This window comes from Suncus etruscus, chromosome 12 (genome assembly GCF_024139225.1).
Source record: "Suncus etruscus isolate mSunEtr1 chromosome 12, mSunEtr1.pri.cur, whole genome shotgun sequence".
NCBI classification, from domain to species: Eukaryota; Metazoa; Chordata; class Mammalia; order Eulipotyphla; family Soricidae; genus Suncus; species Suncus etruscus.
In genome coordinates this window covers 33,535,783-33,552,824 of record NC_064859.1, presented here as the reverse complement: position 1 = coordinate 33,552,824, position 17,042 = coordinate 33,535,783, and the positions used below count along the sequence as shown (strand labels likewise).

General features: G+C 37.6%; 1 protein-coding gene across 1 annotated transcript in view; it reads right to left on the bottom strand.

Moving 5' to 3' along the window:
• Positions 1-17,042, bottom strand: part of USP34 (ubiquitin specific peptidase 34) — a 265,701-nt gene that overhangs the window by 152,487 nt on the left and 96,172 nt on the right. The window contains exons 21-24 of the mRNA XM_049784720.1: positions 14,382-14,464; positions 8,899-9,053; positions 6,974-7,087; positions 5,582-5,681 (exon numbers count right to left, since the gene is read on the bottom strand). Of these exons, the coding sequence (XP_049640677.1) occupies positions 5,582-5,681; positions 6,974-7,087; positions 8,899-9,053; positions 14,382-14,464 (452 nt within the window). The remainder of the gene's footprint in view (positions 1-5,581; positions 5,682-6,973; positions 7,088-8,898; positions 9,054-14,381; positions 14,465-17,042) is intronic.

Genomic DNA, 17,042 nt, shown 5'->3' with positions numbered 1-17,042 from the left:
CAGAATGATAGCACAAGCAGTAGAGCATTTGTTTGCTTTCCACAGGGTGCCTACCCAGGACAGACCTGAATTGGATCCCTGGCATCCCATATTGTTTGCCCCCACCCCTGAGCCTTCCAGGAGAGATTTCTGAGCAAAGACCCAGGAGTAACCTGAGCACCACTGGGTGTGGCCCAAAAAACAAACAAAAAATTACCTCTAGGAACAGTACAGTGAAAATGCTGGGCACTGGAAGCCAACAAAAACAAGAGCCCAGGGGCTGGTGAGGTGGTGCTAAAGGTAAGGTGTCTGCCTTGCAAGCGCTAGCCAAGGAAGGACCACGGTTCGATCCCCCAGTGTCCCATATGGTCCCCCCAAGCCAGGGGCAATTTCTGAGCGCTTAGCCAGGAGTAGCCCCTGAGCATCAATGGATGTGGCCAGAAATAAAAAAAAAAAAAAACAAAAACAAGAGCCCAGCAGAATCACTTATACCTCAGGAAGTGGGTGCAAGTGGGATCACACAGGTGACAACTGACCACAACTAAAAGGTCTGGGAAAAGGCCATCTTTTCTCGCACAAGCTAAACTGCAAACATGTCTGCAAATAATATCTTCCCCACACATACCACCCTAGCCTCATATACTGAACTCATGCAGGAAGAGTGAGGCTATCTTTATCCACACCATGATAATATTAATTCAAATCTATGTCCAACCAGCATTTCCACAAAATGTTTTAATGGTAGTGGTGGTAGCAAGGACTGCTAAAGCACAGATAGAATAAGAGGAGTGTCAAGGGCAATAAATATCTCCTGGAAATAGCAAAAGAAACTCTCAACACCTAATAACAACAAACTGAGTTAAAGATTTTCATCAGGGAACATAGAAGATACCAACCAGACAGTCCTCCAGTGAACTTATTGGAGGTTTACAGGCATAAATGAAAAAAATCATTCCTGGGAAACAACAGGCAGAACAGGAGGAAAAAAAAAAACCCCAAAACCCACCATGCACACTAGAAGTCTGAAGGTCTACCTATACAGCATAAAAGAAAAGAAATTTAGAGAAAAAAATGCTAAAGATGTTCAATAAGTTTAAATAGTGACAGAGAGCCAAAAAAGCAAAGGAGGCTGTGGTATGGAGAGAGAGAATCAGAATAGTCAGATTTTTTAAAGAGTTTGCTAGGGGCCAGAGCGACCAACACAGGACGGACAGCTCCAGTCTTCTGGGGTCGACTAGCGGCAGTTCTCGGAGGGAGGGGGACATTTGGGGTGGGAATGTTCCACTAGTGAAGGGGGTGTTCTGTTTGTGACTGAAACCCAACTATAATCATGTTTGTAATCATGGTGCTTAAATAAGAAATTTTAAAAAAGGACAAGACATTCTTACAAACATTCTAAACTTATACAGGATGGTATAAAAAGTCTATGACAATAATTTTACTCAGTGTCAAATGTTTAATTGCACCAAGTAAGAAACATAGAATGACAGGATGAATTAGCAGATTCCAACATTCTGCCACCTACAAGAAACAAATACTAAATGTAAACAGATTCAAAGACAAAGATTAGAAAAAAACGTATTTTAAGCTAACTTCTTCAGAAAGAATGGATTGTCCACAAATAAGAAAAATGACATGAGACACAGCAAAAGCAGTGTTACAGGAAAATTCATACAGCTGAAGAAGGAAGAAAGGGCCCACATAAATAACCTAACTGCACTGCTTAAGAAATTAGAAAAAGATCAAGAAAAAAAAGCTGAATGCAGAAGAAAATATTAAAATGTAGAACAAAAATAAAGAAATGCAAATCAAATGGGGCCAGAGCAATAGCACAGCAGTAGGACATTTGCTAGCACACAGTCAACCCACAACAGACCTTGGTTTGATTCCCAGCATCCCATATGGTCCCCCAAGCCTCCCAGGAGTAACCCCTGTGATTCCCCTCCCCCCCAAAAAAGGCAAACCAAAAAAATCCAAACAACCCATGCCAGAAAACAATCTATTCCAAGAACAATCCAACTAAATGTGCTGGCTTTTGAAAATATAGAAAAGATTGATAAACCACTTGGAGGGAGGGAGGGAGGGAGGGAAGAGGGAGGGAAAGAAAGAAGGAGAGGAAGGAAGGAAGGAAGGAAGGAAGGAAGGAAGGAAGGAAGGAAGGAAGGAAGGAAGGAAGGAAGGAAGGAAGGAAGGAAGGAAGGAAGGAAGGAAGGAAGGAAGGAAGGAAGGAAGGAAGGAAGGAGAGGAAAGAGAGGAAGGAAGGAAGGAAGGAAGGAAGGAAGGAAGGAAGGAAGGAAGGAAGGAAGGAAGGAAGGAAGGAAGGAAGGAAGGAAGGAAGGAAGGAGAGGAAGGAAGGAAAGAAGGAGAGGAAGGAAGGAAGGAAGGAAGGAAGGAAGGAAGGAAGGAAGGAAGGAAGGAAGGACGGAAGGAAGGAACGAAGGAAGGAAGGAAGGACGGAAGGAATGAAGGAAGGAAGAAGCCATAAAGAAAGAAAGAAACAAACACAAAAAAAAAAAAAAACAAAAGAAAGAAAGAAAGAAAGAAAGAAAGAAAGAAAGAAAGAAAGAAAGAAAGAAAGAAAGAAAGAAAGAAAGAAAGAAAGAAAGAAAGAAAGAAAGAAAGAAAGAAAGAAAGAAAGAAAGAACCTTAAACTAATTGGTGGTGGGAATGTTGCACTGGGGAAGGGGGGGTTTCTTTTTTTTAATAACTAGAACCCAACTACACAAATATTTATGATCATGTTGCAAAAAAAAGACAGGGCCGGCATTTGGCCCATGTGTGACTGACCCAGGACTTGGGTTCAATCCCAGGCATCCCATATGGTCCTCCAAGCCAGGAGCGATTTCTGAGTGCATAGCCAGGAGTAACCCAAGCATCACCTGTGTGGCCCAACCCTCCCCGCAAAGACATTCTAATATTAAAAATAAAAAAAAAAAAGTGAAGAAGGGGGAAACTTCACATTACTGCAGAAATACAAAGGATCACCAGAGACAACATTTAAAAGTCTGTATACTATAAATCAAGAGAATCTAAAAGAAATAAAAAAAAATTCTTTAGGCTCCTATAATTTCCTATGGATTAACCAAGAAGATACTATAAAACAAAAATAGACCAACTACTATAGAAGAAATCTAAATGGTAATTAAAAAAAAAAAATCTCATGGGGCCGGGTAGGTGGCGCTGGAGGTAAGGTGTCTGCCTTGCAAGCGCTAGCCAAGGAAGGACCGCGGTTCGATCCCCCGGCGTCCCATATGGTCCACCCAAGCCAGGGGCGATTTCTGAGCACATAGCCAGGAGTAACCCCTGAGCGTCAAACGGGTGTGGCCCAAAAACCAAAAAAAAAAAAAAAAAAAAAAAAAAATCTCATCTAAAGAAGCCAGTGCAATAGTCAGTGGCTAGGGCATTTACCTTGCAAGTGATCAACACCAAGTCCAATCCTCTGCATTCTATATGGTCCTTCAATCTCCACCAGGCGTAATTCATGAGTGCAAAGTCAGGAGTGATTTCTGGAGCAATTCCAGTGTGGCCCATACACAAAAAAAGAAAAAGAAAAAAACAAAAAAAAAAAAAACAAAAAAAACTACTCCCAAAACAAAAAGTCCAGGCCATTGCCTGGAAGAAATCACTAGAGAATTCTTTCTTTCTTTATTTTTTTTGATTTTTGGGTCACACCTGGTAGTGCTCAAGGAATACTTCTGGCTCTACACTCAGAAATCGCTCCTGGCAGGCTCAGGGGACCATATGAAATGCCAGGATTTGAACCATTGTCCTTCTGCATGCAAGGCAAAACGCCTTACCTCCTTGCTATCTCTCCGGCCCCATCTTTAAATTTTTAAATAGAGCTACTGCCAATGCATTTCAGCCTCTTTCAGGAAACAGAAAACTTGCCCAAAAAAGTTTCTAGAGGCAAACATTACAGTGATATTAAAAGCAGAGAAACAACTTAAAATAAAAGGGGGGGGGGTTAAAGACTATTATCTCTCAATAAAATATTTAAAAAAATGATTCTAACAACATATAAAAAAGTTCATATACTGGGGGTTGGAGCAATATAACAGTGGTAGGGCGTTTGCCTTGCATGCTACCAACCCAGAATGGACCCTGGTTTGAATCCTGGCATCCCATATGGTCCCCCGAGCCTGCCCGGGGAATTTCTGAGCCCAGAGCCAAGAGTAACTACCCCTGAGCACCACCATATGTAAATCTCCCTTTATTTTTGTTTGTTTGTTTGTTTATTTGCTTTTGGGTCACATTCAGCAGCGCTCAGGGGTTACTCCTGGCTCTGTGCTCAGAAATCGCCCCTGGCAGGCACGGGGGACCATATGGGATGTTGGGATTCGAGCCACAGACCTTCTGCATGAAAGGCAAACGCCTTACCTCCATGCTATCTCTCCAGCCCCCGTGAATCTCCCTTTAAAAAAAAAAGTTCATATACCATGACTGAATAAGGATTCATCAGGGATGCAAAGATGGTTTAACATAGTAGGTTAATCAACATTAATACACCAAATTAAAAAATCATATTAAGAGATGCAGAGAAAACATTTGATAAAATCCTGCATCCATTCATGATAAGAATGCTTAACAAAATGAGATTTAAAAGAAATTTCCTCAAATACTCAAAGACAATTAGAACAAACCATCAGCAAATATTATACTCAATGGTGAAAACCTGAGTCTTTCCTCTAGGATCAGGTACAAAATAAGACTGCCCACTCTCATCACTGCTATTCAACAAAGTATCAAAATACATGCCTTAGAGATTAAGCAAGAAGATGAAGTCAGGGCCAGAATAATAATTGTACAGAGATGGAAGTTTGCCTTGCATGCAGTCAACCTGGGTTTTATTTCCCACATCCCATATTGCATGAGCAACGACAAGACTGATTCCTGAGTATAAAACCAGGAATCATATGACCATATGATTTTTTATTCCAATTAAGGAATTAGCTTAATAGGCAATTAAAGGACTATACAAAGAAAATTACAAAACAGAAAAGCAGACATAAGGCATAGGAAACTCATCCCCTGTTCATAAAACTGGAAGGATTAACATAATCAAAATGACAATATTCCCCACAAAACATTATACAGATTAAGTGCAATCTCTATAAGGATACCCATGTCAAACTTCAAAGAAATAGATCAAATACTACTGATATTCATGTAGAACAGTAACATCGCCCCACTCCCAACCCACCAAACAGTGAAATAATTCTCAAAAAGATTGGAGAGATCATTTTCCCCAACTTCAAACTGTACTACAAAGCAGTTATAATTACAAAGGCATTATAGAGAAATAAGGACAAACTCTCAGATCAATGGAATACAACTGAAAATCCAAGGGCTACAATATAAAATGGACAAGGAACATCTCTTCAACAGGTGGTGCTGGGCAAACTGCTTAGTCACATGAAAAATAATACTTAGAATTTAAAGCCATGCAGAAGTCATATAAAATGGATCGAAAACCTTATTATCAGGCCCCAATCCAAAAGATAGAGGAAAACCAAAGGTATTAAAGCTAAAGGTATAAATTTTAAAACAAAATATTAAAAAGGAAAATAAATACCTGCTAAAAACAGTATTTCAAATTACTCACCATTAATATAGTAAGAGTTAATATACTGAATAGCTGCTCGACTGACATCGCCAGATTGTGCTCTTAAAGCAATGCCCCAAAATTGGTCCATGCCACAAAGCTGAGGAAAAGATGATGACACTTATAAATATTATATGTAAACATAAATGATCAATAATTTAATAAAATTTATGTTACACATATCAGCACAATTAAATCCCTATGAAGTGTTGAAAAGAACTTATGTCTGTATAAATATTAGATTGCTATGAAAATTCCACAATTATTGAAATATTCTTCAAAAAATACAATTTTTTTCTTTTGGTTTTTGAGTCACATCGACAGCACTCAGGGGTTACTCCTGACAAGTTCAGGGGACCATATGGGATGCCATATGGAACGCCAGGAATCGAACTCTGGTGAGTCCTGGATCGGCTGCATGCAAGGCAAATACCCTACAGCTGTGCAATCTCTCCGGCCCCCAAAAATACATTTTTGAAGAGACCTCAAATTAAAAATATGAGGCCAGAGAGTTAGTACATTTGTCTTGTTAGGGCATTTGTCTTGCAAGCAGCTGAGCTGACATTCCATATGGTTCCAAATTCACTAGAATTAATTCTTGACCCACGAGTAATTATCAGATGTAACCTCCAGCCACCCCCAAAAAACACATAAATAAAATAAAATTTGTATCTGTTTGTCCAAAAATACAGCCTAATGGATAGGTTACTTGCCCACCAATGTCAACCCAACACCAAATAAGGTCCCCTGAACCTAGAAAGAAGTGATCACTAAGTGCATAGCCAAGAGTAAGCCCTGAGCATAGCCATGTGTGCCTCACGCCCCACCCCACCCCCCGAAAAAAAAGTCTGTGTTAGTACAGGCTTAAGTAAAGGATTCAAAAATCCAATAGTCTCTCAAGCAGGCACACAGAATTCTAACCTAAGATAATGTAAGTTTTCAGTCAATGATTTATGATCACAACTCATGATCAGAGGTAATTTGCATAGCTTCTATTTCATAATAGAAGTTACAAATAAAGAGTAGAGTTTTCCAAAAGCAATTAAAAACTTAACCACAACAAACAGCTTAAAATTTAGATTTAACACAAATTCTTCTATTGTGACAAAACTACCTAATTATTACACTTATAGGGACTAAACATGCAAGTCTCTTCTCTATCAATCAAGAAATGTTAATTTTTATTAAGGAAAATCAAGGTTCTCTTAGGTAATAAAGTATTACCAAATTTCCTATATGTAACTACCAAAAACCAACTATAAAAAGCCACAATAATAAAAAATTCTGTAGTTTAAATGAAATGATTAGTATACAGTTAAAGAAATAAAACTTCAGAAACAAAAGATAACTTGCACGAGTTAATCTAATACAATGACAAGTCTGAATCCATACCTCAGAGTTAGAACCACCATCATAGGCACTGGTAGCCAATCGAGCCAAGTTACAGAGATGCTGGAATAGATTTAAGCCAGTCATGCTAATTGTTTCCGGTTTTAATTGCGGCATCTTTATAAAAAGAAAATTATTTCAGATAATTCATTATTTAAGGAAATGACAAGACTTCAGATTTTAAGTAGTAATTTCAAATTTTTAAATAAAAATATAAACTTTAGGGCCAGAAAGATGGCACAGTGGTAGGGCATCTTGCAAGCAGCCAATCAAGGATAGAGTGTTTCGAATGCTGACATTCCAGATGATCCCCCGATCTTTCCAGGAGTGATTTCTGAGCGTAGAGCCAGGAGTAACCCCCTGAGCATTGCCTGGTGTGACCCAAAAGCAAAAAAATTTTAAAAATAAAAAAAAAAAAAACCTTTTACTCAGGTTCTCTACTTTCCAGGTATACCCAAGTCAAAAAAAAAAAAAAAATGAATACACATTTTATCATTTGCTGTACTTATGTGTCACACATAAATGAAATGTTTATATAAAACTGAGGTATTGACATTAAGATATCTGAAGCTTTATAGATTTGTAGTACAAATCTGTAGCTTAGTATTGGATCTACTGACAGTTTATATACCAATTTCTTTCATATTTGCCCATTCACTTATAGGTCTTGAATTCAAAGAGAGCCTTTATCCTCTCAAAAACAAGCATAAATTTAATATTTATGTGGGACCAGAGTAGTTAGTTTGCCTTGGCTGAGGCTGACCAACATTCAATCCCCTACATCCTATTTCTCCGAAACATGACAGGTGTAATTCTTGAATACAGAATTAGGAGAGCCCCTGACCATGTGGTTGTTGCTCATATTGCCTTTCCCAAAATATACTGCTTTATCATCAATAAGTCAAATATTTTTCTTTTGTTTTTGGTGTTTGGGCCACACCCGGCAACACTCAGGAGACCATATGGAATGCTGGGGATTGAACTCTCATCCTTCCCAGGTCGGCAGCATCCAAAGCAAATGCCCTATCACTATGCGATCAATCCACCCCTAAGTCAAAATTTAGATGAATACACCTCATCTGAAACAACTATGGGGTCTGATAAAGAAATAAAAATTGGATAGAATATTTTTTATATCTACACTGCGTTTCCTCTAAAATGCCATTCTAGGAAAGCTATAAATCTGGAGATCAGGTTCTTTGTGTCAGAAGACTGGTTGAAATCCAACCAGTTTATTTTCAAAAGTCAAAGAATAGACCTCTTCTAAATACCTCAACTACTGAAAACTGATCCACAATGTTAATAATTTTTACAAACAAACAAACAAACAAACAGCTCCACATCTCTTATTAATGAGAAATCTAATTATGTTTAATTTAAGTACTTTAGCTAAGGAAAAAAACCATTTTTTTTTTTTTGGTCTTTGGGCCACACCTGGTACGCTTAGGGGTTACCATATGAGACACTGGGGGATCGAACCATGGTCCATCCTAGGTTAGCGCGTGCAAGGCAAAGGCCCTACTGCTTGTGCCACCGTTCCAGTCCTGAACAATTTTTTTTAATATAATAAAAGTATTTAGGGATTGGAGCAATTGAGCAGGCAAGGCACTTGCCTTGTACAAACCCAACCAAAGTTCAATTCCTGGTAGCCAATATAGTCCACCAAACTTGCCAGAAGAGATCACCAAGCACAAATAGGAGTAAGTTCAGAAATCTGCCAGTTGTGGCACAAAACAAACCAAAAAAGTATTTGTTTATACAAAAACACTCAATGACATTTACATAGGAACTTCTGGGAAAGAGTACAACTGTCTTTTTTAAAATTTGTCTAAAGTTAAAAATAAAAGAACAGTTCATAATTTGTATTTCAAAAATTTTAAAAATAAAGAAAAAAAACAGTAACAAATATGTCAGGAAATAAAAATTACCTTCTCCAGGAAAAGATGCTTATAGGTTTCCATTCCCATAGCATGTTGATCTTTACTTCGAACTTGATTTAAAAACCAATGCAGAGCATCATCATAACACTCAGAATCTTCTACTAAACAATGCCATAAAATGTCGACTTGCTCTAAACTTAACCCTAAATAAAAAATTACAAAATTCAAATCACAGTACATGCAACATATTAGTACTAATTAAATGTATTTTAAAACACTAATGTGTCCACAAACATAACGAGAAGTTTTATTATTTAAAAGTATAAAATTATAAAAGTTAATATTATAAAACTCACAAACCACTGAAAAATGCTAACAATTCTCAGAAACATTATTTTGGAAATTTATTCCCTCCAAGATATAAACATTTCTTTATAGTACAATAAACATGATTGCAGGGAAGAAATCTGAAAAAGCTAAGGAGTAGGTTCATTTCAAAGACTAGAAATGGATACAATGTTCAAAATTACACGTACTTTGAACATACATCAAATACTCCATAAGCATTTACTTTAGTTCAGAAGAATATATTAAGATAATTTTTTTATTTTTTAACCCAAATATTAAATGATTTACGTTTGCAAGAACTAGAGATAGTACAGTGGATATTGTCGTGCCTGTCTTATACACAGCCAATCTGAATTAAATCTCCAGGAATTCATAGGGCACCCTCCCTCAAGCAGAACACTGCCTGCCAGGAATGATTCCCAAGTACAAATCCAGAAGTAACCTCAGAGCATCACAGTGTGTGACCCAAAATTCATAAATAAAAATTAAAATATAGAATTTTAAACTTAGTCATATACTAACTTCCGACCTACACAGTGAGTTCCTTTTTCTTTCTCTTCTACTTTCCAATAAAACATTTTACTTTCAAAAATGGACAGGTGTGTGTATGCAAGAACTTGAAAGCCTCAAAGAGACAGTATTACAGCAATCACACATATAAGACGACTGGGCGTATAAGATGACCCCCTAATTTTGCAGTTAAAACATACGTTTAGGCCTATATTGGCTGTATCAGACAGACTGTTCCTGTGCTGCATGTGTTCCTGTGCTCATGTACCACAGTGAGCCAATCACAACAAGCAAAGGTTCAAAGGTTATACTGTAATAGACTTCCTCTCTGACTCTGGCCAATCTGAGTAGGCTTTTGACAGTGTAGATTCGGGTCCAGAACATTGTCTAATTTGCATGCATCAAAAGCCTGCTTGGATTGGCTGAGTTAGAGAGGTGATCCGAGCAGCCTTGCAGTGATTGGTGCAGGATCGAGTTTGAAAATTCATTTTGTGGCAATATTCAGACAATTTTCGTTTAGCAGCATATTGAAACATTTTTCGGGATATACTCAGTGTATAAGACGACCCCCGATTTTCGGTTGACTTTTTTTTTGTTTGTTTCAAAAGTCGTCTTATACACCAGAAAATACAGTATAAACAGATAAATGAGGAAATCCAAAAGGGTAGAAAAAATAAGCAAAAATTTCTAAACTATACCACAGGGGTTCCAATCCTAGGATTATAACCCATAATCAGAAGAGATATGGTACTATGACAAAACTTAAGAAACCTAAATCTCGGTCTTTCTTTAAAGTAGGCAATCTTGGGACCAAAGTAACATAGCTCAGCGGTAGGGTGTTTGCCTTGCATGTGGCCAACCTGAGATGGACCCTGGTTTGATCCCTGGCATTCCATATAGATCCCTGAGCCTACCAGAAGTGATTTCTGAGTGCCAATGGGTGTGGCTCAAAATATAAAAAATATACAAACAAAAAAGTAGGTAATCTTCAGAATATGGGGGAAAATAAATATGATTATTAGTCTATGATTTGATCAGACAAATAGCATACTATTAATTTGCCACACACAGAGAATTGAAGTCTATATTACTCCCTTTTAATAATTTAACAACTCTTGGAGCCAATATAAGTAACAAAATTTTTTTTTACTTTTATTTATTATTATTATTTTTGTTTTGTTTTTTTGGGGGGTCACACCCGGCGGCGCTCAAGAGTCACTCCTAGCTCTGCACTCAGATATTGCTCCTGACAGGCACAGGAGATCATATGAGATGCTGGGTTTGAAACCACTGCCCATCTTGGATCATCTGCATGCAAGGAAAACACCCTACCGCTGTGCTATCTTCAGGCCCACAAAATCTTCAGTGTATATAATAATCATTTAGCCAATAAAAGAGGCAAGTAAATAAAATAAATAAGAGTAGTTAAAAAGTAATCACAATAATTTTGGCTGGAGAGACAGCAGGGTGCAGAGCCACTAGTAAACTCAGAATAGCTGGGTGTGGCCCAAATGATGGCACCCCGTTCACCTTGAAAATAAAATAAACCGAAGTAATCATCATAAACTGTAAAACAGAAGTGCATTCAAAAATGGTTCAATCACCATGATCCATACTAATAATAAGCAATGTATAAACTTTTATCATTGTTTAAAAAAAACTATAGCTATTGGAGTAATAAAAACCATCACTAAGTCACCAAACTATACTCTGATGTAAATGTACTACATGATAGGAACTATGCCAATGAACAATTATGATGTGGCAGAAGTGAAGTTTTCTACTTGATTCTAAGATCAGTATTTCAGGTCCATATATAAATAACTAATATGGCTTTCTTTCATGAGAATGGGAGAACCAAATAAATGACTCTTGAGGTGAAGAGATAATCCAGTGGGTAGGGCACACCAAACGAAGTTTGATTCCACATCCCATACAGTCCCCCACCCCAAGCTTGTTCAGGAGTGATTCCTCAATACAGAGCCAGGAGTAATCCCTAAGCACCACTGATATGGCCAAAACCAAAAATAAATATTCATTTCTTGAACTCTAGGGTGAGCTGTTAATATTTTTCCAATGAGAATTTACACTAAAGAAACATTAGGAGTAGGAGTAACAGCACAGTGAGTAGGGCATGTTCTTTATATATAGCCAACCTAGGTTCAATCCCTGATATACCATATGGTCTCCTGAGTGCAGGGCCAGGCATAAACCGAGTATCACAGGGTGTGGCCCAAAATCCAGGAAAAAAAGTAACATGAAATTTAACAGAATTGTGAAGCTGGGGCAATAGCACAGTGACAGGGTGTTTGCCTTGCATGTGGCCAATACAGGACAAAAACCAGTTTGAATGCCTGCATTCCATATGATCCCCCAAGCCTTCCAGGGGCAATTTCTGAGCGCAGGGGCAGAAGTAACCCCTGAGTGACACCGAGTTTGCCTCTAACCCCACAAAGAAACTTTAACAGACATGTAAAATCATTCTGATATTTGTTTAATTCACTGTATGTTATCACTTTCAATGGGTGATAAACGACCTAAGACAGAAAATCCTACTAAAACGCGTCAGAATTTGAAAATTTGCACCTGTCAATTAAGCTTAAAATAGTAAGAACAACACATGATGACCAAAAGACAGACAGTAAAGAAGAAACAAATGGTCAAAAACAAATGAAATGGAAAGACAGTCTATAGTATTTAGCTTAAGGAAGCACAAGTGGATGAGGGTATTGGTAGAACAAGAGGAACATTTGGTGCCTTGGTGGAGAGAAGCAGGACCTGACAGTGGGTGTGTGTTGAACTGATGCATGCATAATCATGCATGTAGAGTAAAGAGAGTACAGCGGTTAAAATGCTTGCTTTGTACCCAGACAACCTCAGTTCAATCCTTGGTATAGGGTCTCCCAAGCTTGATCTGAGTACAGCTAGGTATAGATTTAAAAAAAAAATTATTATAAATCATAATAGCTTAAAATCCAAACAGAAACATGAAACCTTTCAAGGTAGCAAGTTTAATCCATCAATTTCACTACATAAAATAAGAGAATATGCCATATTTGGCAAATATCTCCTTAATTAACTTTGGTTAATGAAACAGCCATTGGTTTTTACTATTACCTGCCTAAAATCCAAAATTGGAAGCCAGAGTGATAGCACAGTAGGTAGAGTGTCTGTTTTACATAAGGCTGACCTGATTTCAATTACTGATAGCTCAAGTGGTCCCCTAAGCATGCCAGGAGCAATTCTGAACACAGAACCAGAAGTAAGCACAGAGCACTGCTGGGTGTGGCCCAAAAACAAAACAAAAAAAGCACATTTTATTTGGGAGGGGGGGAGTTTGGGCCATACCTCGTGATGCTCAGAGGTTACTCCTGGCTATGTGCTCAGAAATCGCTCCAGGCTTGGGGGACCATATGGAACGCCAGGGGATAGAACTGAGGGGATAGAACTGAGGTCCGTCCTAGGCTAGCGCGGCCAAGGCAGATGCCTTATTGCTTGTGCCACCACTCCGGCCCCCAAAAAAGTACTTCTAACAATGTCTTCAACAAGGACACACACACACAAAAAAAAACGGACGTTCAATGTTGGTCCACAAAATATCAAATAAAGGTTTTATGTAACCTCTCCCTCCTTTTGGTTTATGGCCAACATAACTGACTGTGCTCAGGACTTAAATCTTGTTGCTCAGGAAACATTCTTAGTGGTGCTTACGGTCTATATGAAATACAGGGAATCAAATTTATGTCAGCAGAGTGCTAGAAAAGTGCCTGATCCACACTACACTACACAGACCAGTGTTTTAATTTAAAATTAAAACAAAAAACAAAACAAAACAAAAAACTCTTTAGGACCAGAGAGATAGTTCAGCAGGTAAGTGCTTGTCTTGTACACAGCTGAGCTTGCATATGGTAAGGGGCTTGTCTTGCATGTGGTTTGATCCCCAGCACCTATATGGTTCCTGAGAGCCTTCAGGAGTAATCCCTAAGCATAGAGCCATGAATAATCCCTGAGCACCACTAGGTATGGTTCGAAAATTAAATTAATCCTTTAAAAAATCCATTAATAAAACAGATTAATTTAAGACCAAGATCTCAAATGTCTCCATCACTTATGAAACAATTTTGGTTGGGGTTTTTTTTTGTGGTTTTTTTTTTTTTTGGTTTTTGGGGGGCCTTACCCGGTAGCGTTCAGAGGTTACTCCTAGTTCTGCACTCAGAAATTGGTCCTGGCAGGCTTGGGAAACCATATGAAATGCCATGGATCAAACACGGGTCTGTACCAGGTCGTCCGCATGCAAGGCAAAGGCCCTATCACTATCTATGCTATCACTCTGGCCCCCCAATTTTGGATTTTAAGCAGATAATAGTAAAAACCAATGGCTGTTTCCATTAACCAAGGTTAATTAAGGACATATTTGTCATTTATGGCATATTCTCCGATTTCATATATTTCTTAAAATGAGATATTTAATCTACTGAGAAACTGGTATGCTGAAAAACTGAAAAAAGAACGTATCAGTGTTATACTCACACTGCCATACACACTAAGAGGACATTCACTGCTGAGAATAATCATTACAGAAATATAAAAGCACTAAGCACATTTAAATGAATTCTAAGAATCAATAATAGACTGAAAAATTTATTAAAGTACTAAATTAAAAAAAAACTTACTGAAATGATCAGGTGATCCCAGAGTTGAAAACACACAAGTCAAGAATTGAAGTCGAACTTGAACTTCAGCACTATGGCTATACCTATATAAAAAGTTATTAAAATAATGAACCAAAAGGTCCTATTTTTAAATTATCTTAAAATTTTAATGGTTCTAATGTTTAATGATATCGAAGTAATATTACTATTATTAAATTTTAATTATAGGTTAAGGCTATACAAAAAAGGGTAAAATCCCAGGGTTTTCATTTGTGAGCTCTATTTGAATTTTCAGCTATTTTACAAATATATACTGTACTTTCAAACTATATTTTCTCACTTAATATCAGAAGATATTTAAGCACTCAAGGCATGTCACTTTGAAATTATGTGATAGGTACATAAAGTAGTAGTTAAGAAAAAATACAATTCTATCTAAATAGCATGCTGTTCTAGTAATACTAATAATGATTTTTCAAAAAATCTAGTTTATAAAGAATACAGTTGTTAAAAAGCAGCATTTCTGAATGTTATTTCAAATCTAATTATTTTCTTTTAAATCTTGTACAAAATTAAATGGTGAATATATAAGAGTTGCTGTGGATGCTGACTAAGCAGGTAACTTCATAGGGTTCCAAGAAATCATGCTGTAGACACTTGCAAAGAAACAGAACTTTTAACAATGAAATATTGGTTGGCAAGAAAAACAGGAAAGAGGGTGTAGAACAAATATGAGCAGGAGCCACAAAGTGTTCTCCCTGAATATTAGCTAAAATAGTTTGGTATATTTTGGCTAAACAAGGAGGTCACTTAAAAGGTGTTGATATGTGAATACATGAATATATGTAATAATCGTTACATATTAGAATTTCATTAGCCATCCAATAAACCACATAAAGAGCAATCATGTCTAGAGTATCACCACATTTTAGTTCCCACAGGAACTAGAATACCCATTGGGTCCACTTCAGTCATGATTTATTATTTCAACATTATCTAATATAAAGGCTCTGCGTGAATGAACTGCTCCAATTATTTTGCAAAAGAAAGGCAGCAGAAATAGCCTGAGCCCTGATACACATTTTAGTTTGTAAAATGGCAGTGCTACTCATTAAATTCCATATAATCTTTAAGCTCAAAATAGTTTCCAAAATTAACAAGTTTCAAAAACTACATCTAGACCTTAGTTTAAAATTAAATTTTCTTTTTATTTTTAAATATCTTTATTTAAACACTTTAATTACAAATATGATTATAGTTGGGTTTCAGTCATATAAAAACCACCTGCCTTCACCAGTGCAACATTACCATCACCAAATGCCCCCTATCTCCCACCTCCTCACACCTTCCCACCTGTATTTGAGACAGGTTTTCTACTTCCCTCATTCATTCACATTGTTATGATAGTTGTCAGTGTAGTTACTTTTCTTTCTTTCTTTTTTTTTTTTTTTTTTTTTTTTTTGGTTTTTGGGTCTCACCTGGCGGTGCTCAGGGGTTACTCCTGGCTATCTGCTCAGAAATAGCTCCTGGCAGGCACGGGGGACCATATGGGACACCGGGATTCGAACCAACCACCTTTGGTCCTGGATCAGCTGCTTGCAAGGCAAATGCCGCTGTGCTATCTCTCTGGGCCCTGTAGTTAATTTTTTAACCACACTAACCACTCTTTGTGGTGAGCTTCATATCATGTACTGGATCTTCTGACCCTCATCTCTTTTGTCTCTGAGAATTATTGTAAAAATGTCTTTTATATTTCTTAAAACCCACAGGTGAGTGAGACTATTCTGCGTCTATCTCTCTCCTTCTGACTTATTTCACTCAGCATAATCTTCTGACCCTCATCTCTTTTGTCTCTGAGAATTACTGTAAAAATATCTTTTATTTTTCTTAAAACCCACAGATGAGTGAGACTATTCTGTGTCTATCTCTCTCCCTCTGACTTATTTCACTCAACATAATAGACTCCATGTACATCCATGTATAAGAAAAATTCATGGGGCCGGAGAGATAGCATGGAGGTAAGGTGTTTGCCTTTCATGCAGAAGGTCCGTGGTTCAAATCCCGGCGTCCCATATGGTCCCCCGTGCCTGCCAGGAGCGATTTCTGAGCATAGAGCCAGGAGTAACCCCTGAGCACTGCCGGGTGTGACCCAAAAACCAAAAAAAAAAAAAAAAAAGAAAAATTCATGACTTCATCTCTCCTGATGGCTGCATAATATTCCTTTGTGTATATGTACCAGTTTCGTTAGCCATTCATTTGTTGAAGGGCATCTTGGTTGTTTCCAGAGTCTGGCTATTGTAAATAGTGCTGCAATGAATATAGGTGTGAGGAAGGGATTTTTGTATTGTATTTTTGTGTTCCTAGGGTATATCCCTAGGAGTGGTATAGCTGGATCGTATGGGAGCTCGATTTCCAGTTTTCGGAGGAATCTCCATATCGCTTTCCATAAAGGTTGGACTAGACGGCATTCCCACCAGGAATGGATAAGAGTTCCTTTCTCTCCGCATCCCCGCAAGTTTGCTATACCTTTTCTATTCTTTACTGTCATATTAATGCCAGCAAAGATACTTTTATTATATTACAATTATACTTCCCTCTAAATATTAAAGTACATTTGGCAAGGTGGCTGAGAGTAGTGATAGGGGAATGTATTAAGCAACTCAATAGACTAGAATATTAGTA